Source organism: Drosophila mojavensis, unplaced genomic scaffold, assembly GCF_018153725.1.
Source record: "Drosophila mojavensis isolate 15081-1352.22 unplaced genomic scaffold, ASM1815372v1 contig_80, whole genome shotgun sequence".
NCBI classification, from domain to species: domain Eukaryota; kingdom Metazoa; phylum Arthropoda; class Insecta; order Diptera; family Drosophilidae; genus Drosophila; species Drosophila mojavensis.
The window spans coordinates 12,558,728-12,579,552 of NW_025318906.1; the positions used below are offsets into that span (position 1 = coordinate 12,558,728).

Sequence of the window (20,825 nt, forward strand, 5' to 3'; positions counted from 1 at the left end):
TGGCACGCGGCGCAGGTTGCTGAGGTTACCAAAATGAGGGTGGGCGCAGCCGAGGGGCGGGGCAGGAGTGGTGCATGCCCGCCTGACTGCCTGGCTGCCTGGCTGCCTGATGATTGTTTGTATTTCTCATGGCACTCGATGTCAGTCAAAATCGTTTCCATTTGCCCAATGCGTCTGGCTTTACGACTGACAATTTCCAACCAGGAACATCGAAACTGTTTTTAACGGACTAGAAAAAAAAAGCCAATAACCAAATTAGAGATGTGAGCGTGTGAACAGCACTATGTTTAGTTTGAATAGTTGGATATAAGCAGAATGTTTGCTTACCATATGTAGAGCTTTGAGAAGAAGATGTATGCAATGACTGAATTTTGTAAAATTATGAAAATGAATTATGCAATTGAAGGTAATTTTTCTAAAGGGGTAGTAAAAACTAGTATTTTAATTAGTCAATGTATCAGTAGGTTAATAATTAATAAATATATTATTAATAAACATGGCTGATAAGTCAAAAATATTCTAAACTCATCCCAGATTTCATCTCTTGTAAGCTGGTATTTTATATTAATGTATTTTCCTCTATGTAAACGGCTTCGTTGAAAAACTACTCTCTGTTATGCTCTCTGCTATGTTATGCTCTCTGTTAATCTATATATGTTATACTCTCTCTCTCTCTTATACTCTACTCAGTTCTTATTTTCTATATATTGTATATTTACAATATATTTTGGCTTATATATTCCAAGTAACTAACATCGTAGGAGTGCCAGCTCTTCTTTCTGAAAAGTGTCTCTGTTATAATATCTCTGTTATACTCTCTCTGTTATACAAAGATCATACTATACTATATACTATAACAGCTCTCCAAAATATATTCACATATATATTCCAACTTAGCCCATCTCTAATCATCTCTAGTTCTTTTTGCTGCCCTTGCTGAAGCTTTCGTCCCCGAAAAGTATGCAGCATTTTTTGCTCGCTCCTAATTTCCTGATTACCCTTAGCGCTGGGTGGGCAGCTCATCTGAGAGCCATGCCAGCCGTGCGCAGCCCCACAGTCGAGGCCAACGCCAACGCCAACGCCAGCGTCGGCATCGGCATCGGCGTCAGCGTCAGTTGCCACTCATTTCGTTTTGTTTGTTGTTTGTTTTACAACGTTTTTAACTTGTTTGCAAGGATTAGGTAAGCAACTCAAACACAACAACGTCAACGACGATGACGACGACGACGACGACGACGTCGATGGTGCTGGATGAATAGCAGCCAAATGCAAACTCATAAAAAAGCAGGAGGCGAAGCTCAACCTGAACCTGAACCTGGGTATCGGGCACGTCGCATACCCTCGGCTGCGACTCGAGGGCAACCTGCAGCGTTTGGCGTTGCCAACATTAAATGCATCGAATTACATTTTCTATTAACCAGCGCGGGCGCGGGCGTGTGGCTATGGATGCCGCTGAGGCTGAGCAGGAGTATGAGATAGAGTGAGAGAGAGGGGGAGAGAGAGGGGGAGAGAGAGATGGTAGCTGCGGGTGAGCTTGAACCGGTCTGCTGACTTTGACGTTGCAGATATCGCGCGCCTGGAGCAGACCTCGTTTGCTGGTCCCGGGTCGCTGCGGGTCGCTGGCTACTTTGTGGCTGCCTGCTAGCAGCATGTTGTGCCTGTGTCTGTGTGTGTGTGTGTGTGTGTGTGTGTGGGCGTGCCCTTAGCGAATGTTGCTCGTTTGTTTGCTGTTTGTTTTACAATTCATTTTTTAACGCTTTTTCGCTGTGATTCCTTCGGCTGCCCGTCGCTGACATTGTTGTGCGGCGCCTTGAAACTGCTGCAGTGCCAACAGCCTTGGTCCTGGCCCTGTTTTATGCTGTTGTAGCCGCCTCCTGTACGCCTTTGCCTTGATTGCATAAGTTTTTGTTGCGCTTTGGCTAAGAAGCCGCCGGCTGCACGCGGTCTACTGCCAGTCTGCCTGTCCTGCTCCTGCTTCTACTCCTGCTCCTGTTTTGTCAGTGTCTGTGTCTGTGTGTGTGTGTGCTAAAGTTATGAAAAGTTGTGTCCTTGTTTTTCCTTGTGCTGTGCCTGCTTTCACGTATTTGCCGGCTCTTTAAGCGTACATTAATCAAAGTTTTTTCCACTGCTGCCCAAAAACTCATTCCGTTTGAGTCCAAGTTTGAGGGCATTTATAAGGCAATTGTTGAGCTTGTTTTTGTGCGCTCCAGTGCACAGGACAGGTGCGGGTGAGCCGCATGCCGCATGCCGCATGCCACACGAATGTGCTGGCTGGCTGCCTGGCGCACAGCAAATGTCTGGGCCACTCGTCTTGATGCCACACAAATTAAAGCCTTATGCTTTTCGCTGCTGTCGCACAAAGCAGCCGCAAATTGTCATGGCCTTTCCAAAGATACACAGAAGAGGGAGATGGGATGAGAAATAGAGAGGGTTAAAAATTCCAATGCACAAAATTTAAGCCAAAATGCAGAGAAGCCAAATGGCAAAACTTTGTTAACTTGCGGTCAGCTGAACAGACAGTTTGTTGTTATTGGACTCCGTCTGATCTGGATGCCAAAGTCAAGTCCAAGCGCGCCATAAATAGCAAAAGTATGCTGAAACTTGTTGGACTGTCTGATAGTTATTACACTGCTAAAAATAATGTCGATTTTAAAGTGCTTCAAATGATAATATGCATGAATTTTGAATTCTAGCATTTAATGCAGACGAAAGGAGAAATGTGAAGATTTTGTTTAAGCTTTTTTTAAGCCATAATTCATATTGCTCAAGTTCACATAAATATGTAAAAATATTTAATTTATTAAATATTAAGAATTAAAATATTTTTAATATGATTAGACAACAATTTTTGGTAGTAAAATTTAATTTAATAAATATTTAATTTATTTAATTTTATTTTTATACTTTTTTTCCTAAATTGATTTTATTTTTTTATTTTTATTTTTTATTTTTTTTCTAAAACAGCGTGAGATAAAGAACAATTATAAATAAATAATATTTAATAATAATATAAATAATAATAAATAAAAATAAAAATAATAAATAAAATTTAATAAAATATTATGCCACATTTAATTTGTTTAAATATAATTTTTGTTTATTATCTTTTTCTAATCGTATTCGCAGAGAAATAAAAATTATTTAAAAATTTTCTACGAATAATTTGGCTTACCTCTTAAATATATTAAATTTTTAAATGAAAACGAGAAAAAAAATAAATAACATGAAATATTTATTGAATCCATTTATAAATTTAGAACAATTTTTATTTCTTTCTTAATATTTCCAAGCATTTTAATTTCTCGATTGTCTTCATTGAATATTAACTAAGCCACAATTATAGTTATCGACTAAAAATTCTTTGCACATACTTTTAGAATAAAATTATTTCCAACTTATACTTCAAGTGCTCAAGCCCACGCACACACACACACACACATAGAAAGAGTGATAGAGCGGGATAGAAAGCTTCTGTTGGCTAGCGTCTAATTGTCTCTGAGTGTCTGCCCTGCAGCTTGGGCCGTCTGCGTGACTGTCTGAGTGACTTATGTCTGGCCTTAAGAGAACCTTTTTGTTGTTTTTTCTTTTTTTTTTTTACAGCCTATACAAATGCAGCATTGAAAATGTGCTGAAATTTGTAGAAGGCAGCACGCAAAGCCGCAATGCAAAGAAAGAAGAGAAAAAAAAAATGTGAAAAAAAGCATTTAGCTAGAGTCTGGGCACACACACACACACACAGAAAGTATTTCTACTGCAATTACAAGCATATGCATAAATAATAATGCACGAAAATGCTTTAAGTGCAACTGTGTCTGGTTCCGGTTTGGGCTGGAAGTTAGCGTCTGGGCTGGGCTGGGCTGGGCTGCTAACGGTTCCTGTCTGCCATGTCCACCAAACTCCCGGCCTGTCTGCTCAACTGGCAACAGTCTCGTCTCGCCTCGTCTCGTCTCCCCGTCTCTCTGCAGCTGCGGGGGTGTCAGCAGCAGCAGCAGCAGCAGCAGCCGCCGCACTTCAGTTTCAATGTGTCTGCAGTTACCCTTGAAAATGTGTGTGGATTGCATTTGGCGTTGTTATTGTTGTAGAGCGCATAGCGTTGCACATTGCACGTTGCACGTTGCCCATTGCACGTTGCAAGCCGAGCGCTGCTCTAAATGAGTTCAATACACTTGGCGCACGGCTCGTAAACATAAACAAAACTGGGAAATATACAGGGATATTTTACGACACGCGCATGCGCAAACCGTCACGCTCACTCTCTCTCTCTTTCTCTCTCTCTTTACAGGTGTCTAGCATAGCCGAACTGAGCTGAGACCGAGTCGTGCATCAGTTCGTGTCGTCTCATCGTCATCGTCGCCGTCGTCGTCGCTGTCGTCGTGGTGTGTGTTTATTTAACACAGTTCCTCGTGCTTTGGCCACTCAGTTCGTATTCGCAGCTCGTGCCGTGCGTTCGTCCTTCACCCATACACACAAACACATACACATACATACGTCCACACACATACGCACGCGGAACACGCTCGCATTTGTGATCCGATTCGGAATTCGCGCTCATCGCGTCGAACATGTGAATACATGCAAACAATTCGAATCTAGTCGAGATCAGTCGATGCTCCCTGGCTCAATGCTCCACATCGTGTGCTCGCATCGTTTTTGTTGTTGTTGTCGTTGAGCGAGAATACCAGCTGCTACCTCTGATCTATCTCTGTGTGTGTGTGTGTGCGCGCGAGTCTGAGGAGTGCCGAAGCTTTAGTTTATAGCCATCGAAAGCGTTGACCAGCAAGATGGCCAGGTTGCGGCAGAGCCTGCTCGGCGGTTGGCTGCTCGCGCTTGCCGCCCAAATAATTTATGTGGATTACGCTCGGGCGGATTATGAGAACACTTGGAATTTATATTACGAGCCGCCGTGTTGCACGGGCGCAGCAGCAGCTGTTGGCCATCACCTGCGGCATCACAAAGGTAAGCCCAGCCCTGTCCTCCTATTTTATACATACACACACATACATAGATATTGTTGCTTCAGGTTTAAGTGAGTGTTTTTCGTTCTGTTAATTTATCTACTGCGAAGTGCGGCGCTGCGCTTATCTGTTTCACGCAATCTGGCTAAGCGAAAATTGTTGAGCAGCTAAGCCGTGGCAACAAATCGGGGCACAACAATGGGCGGCCAAAGCGAAAGCAAATCGAAGCCTGGTAAATAAGTCAACAGCTTAGGGCTTAAACAGCCGCCGCGTTTCGGCCAGAACTTTTGGCCAACACAACAGCCGCTTAGCCAGTTTTGTACACATGCACAAGGGTTCGTTCCGTTTGGCTTTCTTTATTTCTTTTCTTCAGTTTTTCCTTCTTATTTTTTTTTTTTTTTTGGTTAAGGAATAATTTTGACTTTAAGCGGATTTGCTATTGTTGTTGGGCGCGGCGTTGCAGGGGTTGGGGGTCGTCCCACGTCTGCTGTCGCAGCCATCCATTGATTTGCCATTTCGTTTCACTTCCGCCGTCTGTTATCCTTTCGCCATTTGGCCATTTGGCCATTTGGCACCCGATACTCGTGCTTAGCTCGTATTGCTTTTGTTTGGCCATCATTGTTTTATTTCCCCGGCAAGACGCTGCCCGGCTGCCTCGCAATCGACTCCAACTTATAGACTCATTCGCGCCCAGCAGCCTGTGTTGCCTCAGCTCTCAGCCCTTGTTGGCGAAATTAAAAAGTTTTGCGCAGCTTTTCTTTCTATTTTCCTTCAGTTTTTTTCTTTTTTTTTACTTTTGTACTTTTGTTTTGTTTGGTTTAATTGCAGGCTACTGCTGCTGCTGCTGTCCGACTCGCTGGCATTTCCGCCACTTGAACTGCCTTTGCGCAGCTTTTTGTTGTTTGCTATTAGTGTTTAATTAGTTTTCAAGTGCTGTTTTTATAGACTTAAAGTGGGCTTATGCCCAGCCAGATTTGCAGCCCAATAAGCCACTCAACGCCTCTGTGTACATATGTGTGTGTGTGTGGCCCACATTTGACTGCTGAATAATTAAAAGTCATTTAGGTAAATCAAACATGAGCATTACACAGAGGTGCATCAAAAATGCAGCTCGCATTAAGTAATCCGCTTTAATTTACCCACACAATAAACACTGTCCGCCAGCCATCCGCAATTCGTTCACAGTGCGCTGCAAAAGTTTGTGGCAGCTGCTGCTCCTGCTGCTGTTCGTGCTCCTGCTGCAGCTGCTTTGTCGCTTAGTTCATTTGCCATGCAGTAAATAAAAAGTTGAGCGCGCCAAAAAGTTTTTAATTTTTATGTTAACACTCATGTGGCATTATGACAGTTGCGGCATGTTTGGTGCCACACACACACACACACACACACACACACACATATGAGGATTTTTTTCCGCTGACCATCTAGTTTCAGCTCCTCCGCCTCCTGCTCTAACATAATTGCTGTTAGTCTCGCTCGCAGCTGTGTTCCCAGCGCTCTGGGGCCTCGTTGTTGGCACAGCGCAATAACAAAATATGTTGCAAAATATTTTATTCAAATTATGAACTATAACTGCATTCATATTCCCATTTATATGCAGCGCTCTCTGTTTGCCAAATTAATGCGGTTTAATTGCATGTTGTGTGCTCTTCATATTTATTTCTCTGAAGCATGTGTTGGGTGATGTTGGTGGGAGTGAATAAAAATTAAAAATTAAAATTAAAAATTAAAATAAATAAATAAACAAAGTATTAGAACAATTAAAAAAAGTATAATATTTTATTCTACTTTTTTTTTTACTTTTTCTAATATTTAGTGCATATAATAATAATTAAAAATTAGTTTTAAAAATATAAAATGAAAAATATGTATATTAATAAAATTATTATTATATTAATTAAATTTAATACAATGATATTCAAAAATAATTTTTATATATTTAATAAATAAATAAATATTATAGAAAAGCATATTTTTAAACATTTTAAAACTATTTACTAATATTTTCGACTACGTTGATTTATTTATATTTCTTTAATAATATATTTTGAATATTTAGAATTTAATTTAATGAATTATATTAGGCAAGCCATATAGCTCTCATCAAACTGAGAGTGCTGCATGTGTAAGTTCTTCGTGACGAAGCCATCGGCTCGTCTACTCAACTCTCTAGAATTCTGTTCGGCTGCCTCTCATTTCAACGAACGTAGTCAACGAAGTAAAGCCGAAAGCTTGATCTGATTCTCTTCCTCTGGCTGAGCCTCTCTATGTGAAATGGTAGCATATGATTGGCGCCTGAAGGGAGTGTGTGGGCATGTGTGTGTTAGTGTGATACACTTACGATCATCGGAATTGAGACAGCGCTGGGTCAGTCAGTCTTGAGCAGGAGCTCGTGGAGTAAAGTCCAACTAGAAGGCCTAGTCTTAAGGCATTTGTCTGTCAGACAAACTCGAGCTCATTGATTCATAAATTACTTTTAATCAATCATAACAAGTTATAAGCATAAACCAGAGCAAGAATCTCACAGATCTATATCCACAACAGACTGACCCACGCTGCACAGAAATAATTATTTTAGGCCGGCAAATATTTGTATTTTTGTTTAATGTATTAAAAAAGTTGGCCAAGTTCCGAGAATGGTTAAACATAATTAATTTGCATGCCCTTGAAAATTTAGCTTCAATCAAGCGCTAATCGAAAATTTTGTTAAATACACTTAATAAAAATATTAACTTAGTATTTTCTGTTTAACTTTTTAAGGCATTTGCGTTCAGCGCTTAAAATAAATATACAAAAAACCTTCAAAAAAATTTGCGTTCTGCTTAGTAAGTCTAATGGAATTCTCTATTATGAGCATTTAATCCTTGAAGCTGTTTGCACAATGCATTAAAGATTTAGCCCGCTAAAAGAGCCGGGTGCAAAGACCTTATCGAAACCGAGCAAACCGCAGCCATTTAAACAATTAATGCAATCAAATCAAAGACAAAGCGCCATCATTTCAAGGTGGTTTTTGTGGGCGCGGACGTTATGTAAACAGAGCCGTAGGAGCAGGGGGCGGGGGCGGGTTGGGTCTAACCCTTTGCCTTGGCCAGCATAAAGGAGAGCGGCGATGGTACAAATTTTAAGCACCAAAGTTTTTGTCGGGACCCGCAAAAGGAGTAAAAATAACACGAAACTTAATAAAGGTATGCAATGGCTAAAGTAAGCAACAAAAAACACAAGAAAATGGGGGAGGAAAAAAACCAAAATAAAAATAAAAATAAAAAGCCGACAAAAAATAAAGGCGAATAGCGAAAGCAAAGTAGAAAGTAGCATATCAGATGTTTGTGTTGTTAATTAAAGAAAAACAAGCAAAAGTTTAATGGCGAATATTAGCAGGGGTTGCCCCGCCTGCCCGCTGGCCATGGCCGGCAAACCAAATGCCAGGCCAAACTTGCGGCCGCTGCGTAAATAGAAAAGAGATCAAAATGCAACAACAACAAGCTGGAAAGAAAAGAAAATGCTGTCGAAAAAGGGTGTAAAAATACACAAAAAAAAAACCTAAAAAAAAAGAAGAGAAAAATAGAAAAAAAACTTGCCTCATTTCGGGCACGCACGCAAGCCCAAAAGAAATAAAAATAAAAAGCGAAGAACAGGGCAAGAAAATGAAAACTGCGCACAAATGTTTTGCTTGTAAACTTAAAGAATTTGGGGCATTTAGCGCTGCCCACTTTACAAAGGCCAAAGCGCCCGAAACTTTGGCCAACAAACTTCGGCGCCAGGTAACTATGTGGGCAGACTAACTGCGCTACTAGCTGGCTAATTTACCCGGCCAACGGCGACTGAGCGCTGGCCTCACAATTAAGCAGCAGTATGGCAGTGGGGCCATGGTCTATCTAGTCAGGCAGTAACAGAAATTTATCAGCAATTCAATTGATGGAGCTACGCCAAACTGAGCCCTGGCCTCAGTCGCAGCCGCAGCATCAATTATTAAGGCATAATAAAGTTGATGTGCGGAAAAACAATTTCAGGGCAAAGCCAAGGCAAAATGCTAGCACACACACACACACATACACACACGCAGGTGGAGCCCACATCAAAATCAACAACAACACGAAACGACAAATAATCTCGAGTTAGGTATTTGCTGATGTGCCTACACACACACACGCACACACACACACAGACAGGGAATTTATGGGCTGCGCCTTAAAGTAGGCAACAGAAATTTAACAAAAGCTGACAAATTGTCACAGGATGACGACGGACATAGCACATAGAAATCAATACAAACGAAGCAGCGACTCGGCCGGGCCTGTTGCTCATTTTTATGAGATTTAGCCAAAAATAGCCTGGTGTAAGCGCTTTGGCTTGCTCGACACGCCCCAAATTCGGTTAAAGCCATAATTTACAGCATTGTTGACCCAAATTCTGTAGGGTATCAGCTGCGTGGCGCCTAACAAGTTCATTAGGCAGCTGCAGCTGTAGTTGGAGCTGTGGCCGTAGCAGTGGCTGTAGATGCAGCTGCTGCTGCTGCTTCTGCTTCTGTCTCTGCTTCTGCCTCTGCTTCTGACTCTGCTTCTGCCTCTGCACTCGGCGTTCGGCAAGTGGCAAGTGCCATAATTCAACTTATGTCTCAACGTTTTGGCCAAACAGTCGAAAGCCACAAGTACAAATGCTTGTCAGCTCCACACACACACACACACACACACATACACAGAGGCGCGCAGAACCACAGATGCGTTGGCCGCAAAATGTAATATATCTTCATACACACACACACACACAGGCACAGGCACACACATATGCATACACACACATACTTGTGTATGCTGCTTAGCATCACATGTGGCATACATTTTGGTGTACCGCAGCGCTTGTAATACATACTCTTGCTCTATCTTTCTCACTCTCACACTCACTCTATCTTCGCTGATGTGTGTGTCTGTGTGTGTGTGTGTGTTTGCATGTATTGACACCTACTAACAAAACGACAACACACAGCAGGAGTGCTGGGCTTGTCGCCACGCATTTGAAGGCGGCTCCAGTTAATGACTACAAATTAATTAAACCAAAAATGTTTCAGCCACTAAATTGTATTACGCGCGTTTTTTGAGCAGTGTATTGCTTGCTATATGTTTGTGTGTGTGTGTGTGTGCTGTTTAGTGTAAGCGGAAATATTTGTTTGACAGATGCTGTGTAATCTGTGACTGAAGCTGTCAGCTAGGCAGAAGAAGAGCAAAGGAATTGTGGGAGTTTAAGAAGAGCGAGCGAGACAGAAAGAGAGAAGGCACTAATATGAATTCTATTATATGTACATGATCTTCAGACATGTATAGATATATAAGCAGAGCATATTTTCATTGTTTACTCTATTGACTATAGTAATGAATATAATTAATTAATTTTCACACACCTTCAATATAAATAAAATATTTATCGCTGGCTGTTGAAGCTGCGCAGCTTCACAACTCTTTAAATTGCGGTTGAGTTGCAATTTGTATGCGACTTATTGAAATTCTTAATTTATATATGCATGCATGTATATGTGGCTGGCACTTAAGCTGGGCGCGCACCTATTAAAAATAATGCAATATATTGTTCATTTATTTATTTAATTTATTTTAAACACATGTCGCTTGATTTAATTAACTGAACACGGCCGTTGCGGCCAGGGCGAAGGCCAGGCAACAGCTATGCTGACACACAGGGCTGCCAAGAGCGACAGCAACTGTGAGAGTGTGTATGAGTGTGTGTGTGTGTATTTTTAATTAAATATTGAACATGTATGTATATGGGCATTAAATAGTTTATCGAGGCAAACAACTTAAAGCTTTAAGGATAAGCGATAAACTGCTTTAAAGCAGTTACCAAAGTAAATAACACTTCAGATTAGCTATTAGCAATGGCTAACACACACACGCACACCTCACTTACTTACACTTAATTCAATTATCTGTTAATATTTGACCATACATATCATGGCCAAAGGCAATTCGAGCCGTTGCCAAACATGCGAGCTGGCTGTAGTTGCTCGAGTTATGGCAGCAACTGCTCGGCTGGCTCGAACTGTTGCCAGTAATGGCATTAAACACGCCAACAATTGACCCCGCGCTAATCCGGGTGGTTGGAAAGTCACTCAAAATGCTCTTGCCGGGGGGGCGGGGGGTCAGGCAGTCACATAAATAAATACTTTCGGCTATCATAAAGGCAAGCAACCCTCGCCCCAACCAACTCACGCTCGCTGAATTTGTCCATTGTGAATGCATGGACGTCAAACTATTTTGACCATAAGCCATAAGCCAGCGACCGGCTTTGGCCCGGGTGAGGGTGGAACTTGGCCACAGACGCATCGTCCTTTTCGGGTGGGTAATTCCAAGCATATTGCAAAAGTTAAATTGGTTTATTGTCAGTCGTGGAATTTTTTGCTGGCCCCCGAATAATTGCATTAAGTGCAGCCGGGCTGCTGGCCAAGTCTGGTCATGCATAGAAATGAACAGCTAAACGGGCCAGCGGCCAACGACTCGCATATGTGGGCCACAAAATTAACACATCATTTAAGCGACACACAATGCCAGCCCTTAACAAAGCAATCATACACAAGGCTCTAGCAAAATATATGGATATACATACATACATAAATACATACATGCATATGTCTGTGCTTCAATATAAACAAACAAGCGAACCAATTTCTAATTATTGCTTGCCTATTCAAGAATTTCTAGCTCTCCCTGTCTGTGTGTGTGTGTGTGAGTGTGTGTTCATATAACGAAACGCCTTCAAAGGATCAAGCGTACAAAATCGATTGACCCGTTTCCAAATAGATAGCGATAAACATATACACATACATATGTATGTGCCATCTCCTCTTGGGCAACAACAATAGCGAGTCGCAGACAAAAGGCCGGCACGCTCAATAATATTATTAAATAATAAATGAAAGGTGGGCGGTGGGCTGGTGGGCAGTGGGCAGTGGGCGTGGGGTGGTGGGCAGAGTGTGACTGCTGCGACTGCTGCCTTGGTATGTGAAGTCATTTATTATAAATAATAAACGTAAAACAAAAGGATCTCCTACGCACCCACACGACAGCATTCCACACACACACACAGGCACACACACACAGACAGAGGCAGGCATGCATGCGTTCACACATACTATAAATAAAGAGGCATAAATGCAAAAAGGCAGACAGCAAACGAAGCTAACAGAGTTATGACCACAAGCTTCATAAGCAAACGAGGCTTTGTCTTGCTGCAGCCATGCTATAAGCGACAGTTACATGTTACGTATACGCAGCGTGATGGCACGAATATGCAGCAACAAAAGGAAAAAATTGACACGCAAACAGCCGAAATCAATGCCAGAATTATGCACTCGATTTATGGTTTAATTTATATGACAGCACAAGCAGTCAAATGAGAGAGAGAGAGAGAGAGAGAGAGAGAGAGGGAGAGCGAGAGGGAGAGAGACAGAGTGAAGGAGAAGGAGAGAGTTTATGATAAACAAACACATCTCAAGGGCATTTCCACATGCCAACTGGCAGGCACGAGATCGTGCGAATACCCTGCATAAAGCCAGTAGAGTTGTATAGACTGTAGATTGATAATTGAATAATTGAAGGAAGTTAAAATATATTTTGCCTTGCAAGAGCAACAATTGAATAAATGTATATAGAAAATGCTACTCAGTGTGTTTATTTTATTGTCATATATAAATATAAATAATAAATGAATAAAAATAGATAATAAATGAATTTATTCACACATTTAAATAATAAACATAAATTCAACTCTTTTATTTGATTTACTAATATTTTATTTTTATTATCTTGCATGCATGAGAGAGACCTTAAATGGCTGCTGAATAAATTTGAATGAAATTTCATATTTTTGAGTTATATAAGAGGGTGACGAAATGCAAAAACTAAACAAGAATATAATATATTGCATAATATAAAAACTTAATAAATAAATAGAAACTCTACTCATTCTTAGGCCGCAGAACTTATTCGTTTAGTCCATATAAATTTTAGAGCTTAAAACTTTTTTCTAGACAGATCGCAGAGTCTTTAAATTACCAACTTATGCTTAACAAATGTTGCCTAAATCTCAGTAAATTTCTTGAGCTTATACACACTCATCTCTCTCTCCCCCTCTCGCTCTCTCCACCACTCAATTGCACTTGAAGCAACTCATCAAACAACCTTTGTGCCTGCAATTGTTTACAAGGTATTTTTGTTGAGCAATTCAAACACGAATTGTTCCACAAATGAAGACACAAAGCAAGTGCAATAAAATGCCAACAGCCTGGCATATTATGCCATATTCATCCAGAGCAAATGTCAGGCCGAAGCCACAGCACGGAAGACACGTGTCTAATGTGCGACTCGTTTAAAATATATCAGCGAAAATAATAAAAGCACAAATTCGAGTACATTTCGCATGTCAAATGTGGTCGAATATATGAAAATATAAATCTCGGCGAGCATTTTGCATGCGGCTTGGCGATGCTTAAATTATGCGTGGAGCATAAAAGCCGCATGTGGAACATGTGGTGGTTGGGCGCATTAAATTGCAATTGCGCTCGAAAGTATGCAATAAAAATTTGCTAATGCGCGCAGCCAGCGCACGACGTGTGTGTGTGTGTGATGGGAGGGTGGCTGTATGTGTGTGTGTGTGTTAGTCATGCCCACACACACACACATACAATTGCACATAAAACCGCCAATTTAAAAATGAAAACTGCCGGCCATGCGGCACTTGGGTAGGGCAGGGCAGGGCTGAGCAGGGGGCGGAAGGGGGATTGGGCGCCCTCGCTCGACACGCTCTGTTGCCGCATAATTCTCTTCTTGTTTTTTTTTTTTTTGTTTTGTTACCGCTCAATTTCTGCTGGGCTGCGGCATGGTCGTAGCTGTAGCCACGGCAATTGCCACACACACACACACACACACACACACACATGGCGCAGGCAGCTCAGAGTGTGCGGCTGGCGAAACAAAAGTGAAATTTAGCGGCTGCAATTACCGCGCAATTTCGGCCAAATTTCCTTTTGCTGTTACTCTGTATTACTATGTGTGTGTGTGTGTGTGTGTGTGTGCGAGTGTGCAATTTGCCACACTTATGCCGCATGTGGACGCCGAGGGGGTGGGTTGCCAAAAAATATAAAGTCTAAAGCATAGTATTGCTTGCCGCAAACAACAGCCCGGCTAGCAATCATAAAAGGTAAACACATAAAACCCAAGGGGAAGTGCGCTAATTTGAGGGGTGTACGACCCCAAGCGGCGAAGGAGCGCTGACGCCTGCAAGTATGCAATGTGTGCTTTGAAATTTAAATTCTCTGCCATAAATAAATGCTGAGGTGTTGCACAAGTGCCCGCCGGAGACGGAGACGGTGCCCTTGGCCAGAAAGGGGCGCTTGTCTTTAAATTCTGCCGCAAGACGTCGCCGAGGGGGCGACATTGGCTCACTGTCTGCTGCGGCTGGCCTCAACATTGCCCACAAAGCTCAGCCGGCGCTGTATCTGTTTCTGTGTCTGTATCTGTGCACCGTCTACGGTCAACTGCAAGTCGTCGCGTCGCGTCGCGTCGCTTTGGCTTAGCCCTAATTTATGCACCCTTCGTGGAGTCAGGAAAAACCTGCTGCGTCTAGTTATGGCATTGCATGTGGGCCTCAGTCCGGGCACCCTTTGTGATGTTTTCTTTTCTTTATTTCTTTTTTTTTTTTTGTTCTTTCTCATATTTATTTTTGCTTGGTTTTGCAGCTTTGCTTTTGCCCCCAGTTAGCTTAGTTTTTTCTCTCATTTTTTTCTGGTTTACGTTTACCCAATTGAGGTGAAACGGAAATGAGCTGCCGGAAATACCTGACGGCGTGTACATATGTACCTATGTATATATGTCTATATGTATTAGTGGATGTGCGTGTGCGTGTGTGTGTGTGTGTGAGCAGAATAGTTATGTGTGCCTGCCCGCAGGATTAACGGCCTCACTTTAATGGCCGTCTTGTAATTTAAAACAATTTAGGCCACGCGTCGTTGAAACTAAATTGGCTGAGCGTGAGCTGCTGCCAAGGAAGCTGCTGCTCCTGCTGCTGCTGCTGCTGCTGCTGTAGCCGCGGCAACGGCTGCTGCTCAACGGCAGTCGATTCATGTTAACCACAAAAATGTAGTAAATCTTCAAGTTGCCTTTCAGCTACGTGGGCGTGGCATACGGGCGACTGTCGCTGGCCGAACAACTTCTGTCATAAGACGACAGCACGCACATGGCTGACGCTCAAGTTTTGCCTTTGCCAAAATACATATAAAACATTTGTTTGAATTGGGCATTAGAGATGGCAGCCAGAGCAAGACTTTGACAGAGCTCTAATGCTGCTTGAATATATAAGGGAATAGAATGAATAGAGGAAAAATGGGATAACAATAAATTATTAATATACAATATATAAAGCTGAGCTTCTCTCACTATTGAGAGTCAATAGCAAAAAAGTATTTATATAATAATTCCATTTGCATAATAATTATATTAAGTATAAAATAAAATAAAAAATATAAAATTAATTAAATTTTTAACAAGTTTGTATAGTAAAAGTAGAAGCTAGCATTAAAACTATTAACAATTTTTTTATTAATATAATTTATATATATGGTTTATAGACTTTATTTTGGTGTACTGTCAGTAGACAGAAAGTATTGCTGGTATTTTTATTTAATTTATTTTTATTTTTTTGTTTATTTTTTATATTTATTTTTTTATTTATTTTTTTTATTTATTTATTTATTTTTGTTGTTGTATTGAGTAAAGAATCTGTACATAATAATTTGTTATTAAATTATTATAGTTATTATTAATGTTCCATACCAAACAGAAACTAGTAGATGGTTCAGTTTGTATGCCTCATGCTCTCAATCCAAGCTCTGAATCTTATTTAATTTTTTTTATTTAAAAATTTTATTAATACTTAAAAAAAATTTTATTATTATTATTTCATTTTTTTTATTCAATAATTTTATTAATATTATGAATGTACAATCAGTGAAAAAGTATATTATTTAATATTTTGTATTAGCATTTTATATATCATACATCCGTCTTCTTCTTATATTCCTCTCCTCTAAATGCTGCTTAGGTTTGTTTTCTATCAACTCAATACTTGAGCTTTTCGTGACTGCAGACTTTAGCTCAGACTGTTATTGCGCATCCCTGGTGGCCAGTCGTCGGCAGATATTTGAGCGAGGTGCAAAGTTATGCGCATACCTGGAAGTGAAACAAGAGCCCAGCGGGCTGTGTGTAGGTGCGTGGGTGGGTGGGTGAGTGGGTGAATGGCTGTGTGATGGGGCGACGCGCGTTGCGTGCGTGCTGCAAGACGTTAGCATACTTTCAGGTGTAAATACATGTAGGCTGCTTCAAAAGTAGGCAACAAAGCCGCAGCCCAGTCAGTCACACACACGCACACACAGTGAGTAAAGTTGCCTTTTGTCACGAAATAGATACGCCTTTGTGTGTGGCAATTCGTTTGGTGGCGCGTCTTGTGCCAGTTCGTTTTGGCAGGCGCACAAGCACCAAAAGGATAATCAAGTCGAAAAGAAGCAAACGTGTTGAAAATTAAGAAAATAACAGGCTAGCTACCAGCCAGCCAACCACCCAGCCACCTAAACCACCCATCACACGCGACCTGCTGCCAATCAACGACGCTTGCCACGATAGCGCCAGAAGCATTGTTGTTGCTGCTCTTGTGGCTCCACAAGGATTGCTGACAACGCAACGAGACAGAGTTAGAGTGAGAGAGGGAGAGGGAGAAAGTGAGACGACTTACCTTTCTGCAGTTGACACAAAAGGTGTATCTTGAAATAAGCATATTATTATGTTGTGCTGTGTTTCATGCCGGGTCTTATGAAGGTGACAAAAGGACGAAAATGGCCAAATCTAATGAGTAAACGAAGAGCCCAGACAAGTTTTACGCCAGGCGAGCAAGCAAACTACATGATTTATGGCCGCATAGGGTAAAGTCCTGACACACACCCACACACACACACACATAGGCAGCATATCATAAAAACTCCAAATATTGTTATAAATAAGGCGCCTCTAAAGAAAATCATTTGCTGGCACACCTTACGCCCGCCCGCCGTCTTTTATGATGATTATGTTTTTTTTCTATCTACTTTTTATGATTTTTTTATGAAATAAATCACCCAACATGCAACATGGCCACAGAATAGGCAGCACAATAGCCAGGCAATGCAATCCCACAAAAGTCTCCAAATGCATGGCAAATGGGATGAGCTCTGAGAGTCCGCAATCTGTGATGTGTTTTGTTGGCAGCCATCAGGCATTTGCGCTAATTAGATCAGAACTTCTTAACAAAACGAGCTACAATACATTATATATGTAGTTGTAAGGCACACGCACACACACAGAGAGAGGGAGAGGGAGCTTCAAGTTGAGTTTCTGTTATCCTTTTAACTTGCACTTGTAACTCGATTTACATTCAAGTAACGCAACTACAATGTGGGTAATTAAAATTGCCAGTTGCTGCCAGACTTGTGTTTACGTTGCCAGCTTGTTTGCCACACTCTCCATCACAGACACACACACTCACACTCACACACACTCGCACACAAGGCAGACAATGTATTACCTCTTTCAGTTGAGTTACTTTGTTGGCCAGGTGCACGCTTAGCTCGTCCTGCCCGGCCATCATTATGCAGTGCTTCACTGTTTCAGTCTTTCCAACTTTAATAATGTGCCTTATTTATGGCTGTTACTGCCGCCTCGTTGCCTCACATCATTCTCGCAAAGCAAAAACAAAAACAAACAAAAAATGAGTAGAGAAACAAATAGCAACATCATTTCTGCCGCATAATTGCAACATTAACAGGTTAATGGCTGTCAGCTTACTCACGAAATGTCTTTCCTTATGCCACCGAATGTGGGTTATTATGATGCGCAAATGTGTTATAAACTAAATAAAAGGCTGCCACGCAGCCACAGAGCAATGGCCTGGCCAATGGCCTGGCCAAATAGCTAAACTATGGCTTATTCAAGTGAATAAGGCAAAGCTGGGCTAGGTATGTCTAGGTAGAAGCATAGGAAGTGGAATAACTGGGGAATTATAGATTACTTAATTATAATATTATTATTTTTTATTAATTATTATAAAGTGGAGAATTTATACTATGTATCAATATTGCGGTAAGCAAAAAGGTGGTAAGAAATTCATAATCAGATGAATTAAAAAAGCGCTTTAGATACCGACAATAAATTTGTTATTAATTTTTTTTTTATATTAAAAATAGTTTTAATTAAGAACTAGATTTTTTTTTCTCGATATTTTGTCTATAAAATGTAATCAGACCTCTGCTCAACTCCCTTTTAAATAACTCAATCTAGTTTCATATACAGTCGACTCTCGATAAGTCGCACACACCACAAATCGAAAATCGCGATAAATCAAAAAAATTCTATCCGCTTGAAAGAAATTCGTTCTCAATAATTCTCCACCATTTTATCGGGATTCTACTGTATTTTTATTTTAGCTCATATTGAAATGCTAAACATGAATTAAATATATATATTTTAATTTAATATTATTTATGTCCATAAAGAATAAATAATTCCATATACTCCCTCTAGAGCAATCTTATACCCATTTCTATCGCATAAAAACTTCAACTTTCACAGTTTTATACATTTTCCAATTATTTTTATTCCTTACATATTTCTAATTCATTACACATTCATCAGAAACACTTTGTCAACAAGTAAAGGCAATAATCGCTAAACAAGTGTTCCACAGAATTTCCACAATAATTGCGAAACGAGAATTGTTAACAACTTTTTGTAGTCTCCTGTTCATATTTCTGTCGTGCCTTTGACATTTCTGTTGGCTTTCGTAGACATCTGCGTAGATATAATTATGATTTCATAAAACTTTCGAGTTGTGCCTGATTCAATTATTTATGATATTTCATAACGCTAGAAACATCAAACGTATAGCAACCGTAGCCGTAGTAGTAGTTGCTACCCTTAGAGCACTCTGCCACCCTCCCGGGCCGAATGAAAAAACCAGATGGGCAATGAAAGGAAATACACGCAGTGCAAACATTTTTCCACTTAATTAACATGCTGGCCGCACCACACCGCACCACACCGCACCACACCCCAGCGCACCGCACCACACCCGCTCAGGGGTTAAACACATTGTTGCAGTTATTAAAGTATGTAACATGTTCCAACTTGTGCTAGAGATAGAGCGGATATAGCTGGGGATACATAGGTGGCACCAACCACCGGGATGTTCATTGACTCGAAGAAGAAGAAGAAGAAGACGACGACGAAGCCCAATGGCAAATAAAATGCATGCAATGCTAGAACGTAGCTTAAGCGTTCCGAAGGCAACTTTTGCCGCTGCATTAACATTTAAATGAGTTTATCTGAGCAGCTGGCGGCAGGAGCAGGAGCAGGAGCCGGAGCAGGAGCAGGCAGGAGACTGGGAGGCAATCAAAGGCGGCAGGAGGCACTCGACTAGTAGCAATGTGGCGCATAAATATTTATAGTCGTCCCGCAAGGGCACTAAAAGCAAAAAAAAATAAAAAAAGGCAAACAGCTTGGCTAGCTTGGCTCGGCCTGGCTCGGCCTGGCCAACAGTTTTTAGTGGCAGCACTCGCAGTCCCGAATGACGCCGACTGATTTATGTGCTTTTGAACATTTTTGCGTAATTTAATTAATGACGGAAATAAGCTGCCACAATACGCCAGGCTACGCAGCCGGCTGTCGAGGTAGGCGTGCTGCTGTATATATGTGTGTGTGTGTGTGTGTGTGTGTGTCTGCTCGGCTTTAGTGGCCCAGGGCGTGCACTTCATATCACCTGGCAGGGCTGTTGGCGAAGATTAATTAGCGCTTGTAACGCAGCCAAGGTGCGGGGGCAGCTTGTTTAGCCAGCGCCAAAACAAATTGCTGGCAATTGCGCGCCAGTCTCTGACACAGAGTGAGTCGTGTGAGTGTGTGTGTGTGTGTGTGTGTGTGTGTGTGTGTGAGTGAGTGTGTTTGTGAGCTTTGGGAAATCAGCGTAAAGTGCGAGGGCCGCTGCAACAATTAAAAAGCAATTTTCTGCGTATGTGTGTGTGTGTGTGTGTGTATAGGCGTGAATCAGACAGCACATGAGTGAGTTCACAGCTCACTTTACAAACGGCTCGAAAGTGTGCTAGGCGAAACGGGGCCAGCTGCAATGGAACTGCTTTATGTCAATGTCACAAGGCAGCCCCAGTTATGCCAAAGGACTCCGGGCGTCAAGTGGCATGCTGACTGAGAGCTGGCTTGGCTGGCCAACGGAGTGAAAGTGTGGCACTGTTGAGCCCTTGCAACGACGCCATTTGCCAGCTAAGCAAGCGTTGGCCGGCGCATAGTTTACGGCTAAACACGCAGCTGACACAATCTGTGCCCCAGTTGCTGCCACTGCTCCTGCTGCTGCTGCTGCTGCTGCTGCTGCTGGCGAGACAGAGCGCTGCACTGACACATAGCCCCAGGGATATCAAAAAATTTACAACGCTCTTAAAAATTCAAATCACCTCAAAAATATGCAAGAGTCAGTGCCGGTGTGTTGCCTGCCAGAGTGTGTGTCTCTCTCGCTATCTCTCTCCTCCTATCTCTCTCTCTCTCTCTTTCTCACTATGCCATTCAGCTTTGCTTACTTTGTATTTGCTTTGGCTCGCAGCTGAAAGAAGCGCTAAATCTAGCCCAACCGCAAATAGTGGGTACATAAATAAATGCACTGCAAGAAATTAAAACAAAACTGCAAGTTGAAAGTGAAAAAAATTAATAAAAATAAAAAATTAAAATAAAAAATTAAAATGATTATTTATTATTTATTATTTATTATTTATTATTTATTATTTAT

At 41.4% G+C, this 20,825-nt stretch overlaps 1 protein-coding gene across 3 annotated transcripts in view; it reads left to right on the forward strand.

Annotated features, from left to right (window-relative positions):
- LOC6579659 (semaphorin-2A) overlaps positions 1–20,825 on the forward strand; it is a 62,751-nt gene that overhangs the window by 16,025 nt on the left and 25,901 nt on the right. For all 3 annotated transcript variants that reach the window (XM_032729905.2, XM_032729906.2, XM_002005505.4), the window contains exon 2: positions 4,283–4,956. In XM_032729905.2, the coding sequence (XP_032585796.1) occupies positions 4,782–4,956 (175 nt within the window). In that variant the 5' untranslated portion in view covers positions 4,283–4,781. The remainder of the gene's footprint in view (positions 1–4,282; positions 4,957–20,825) is intronic.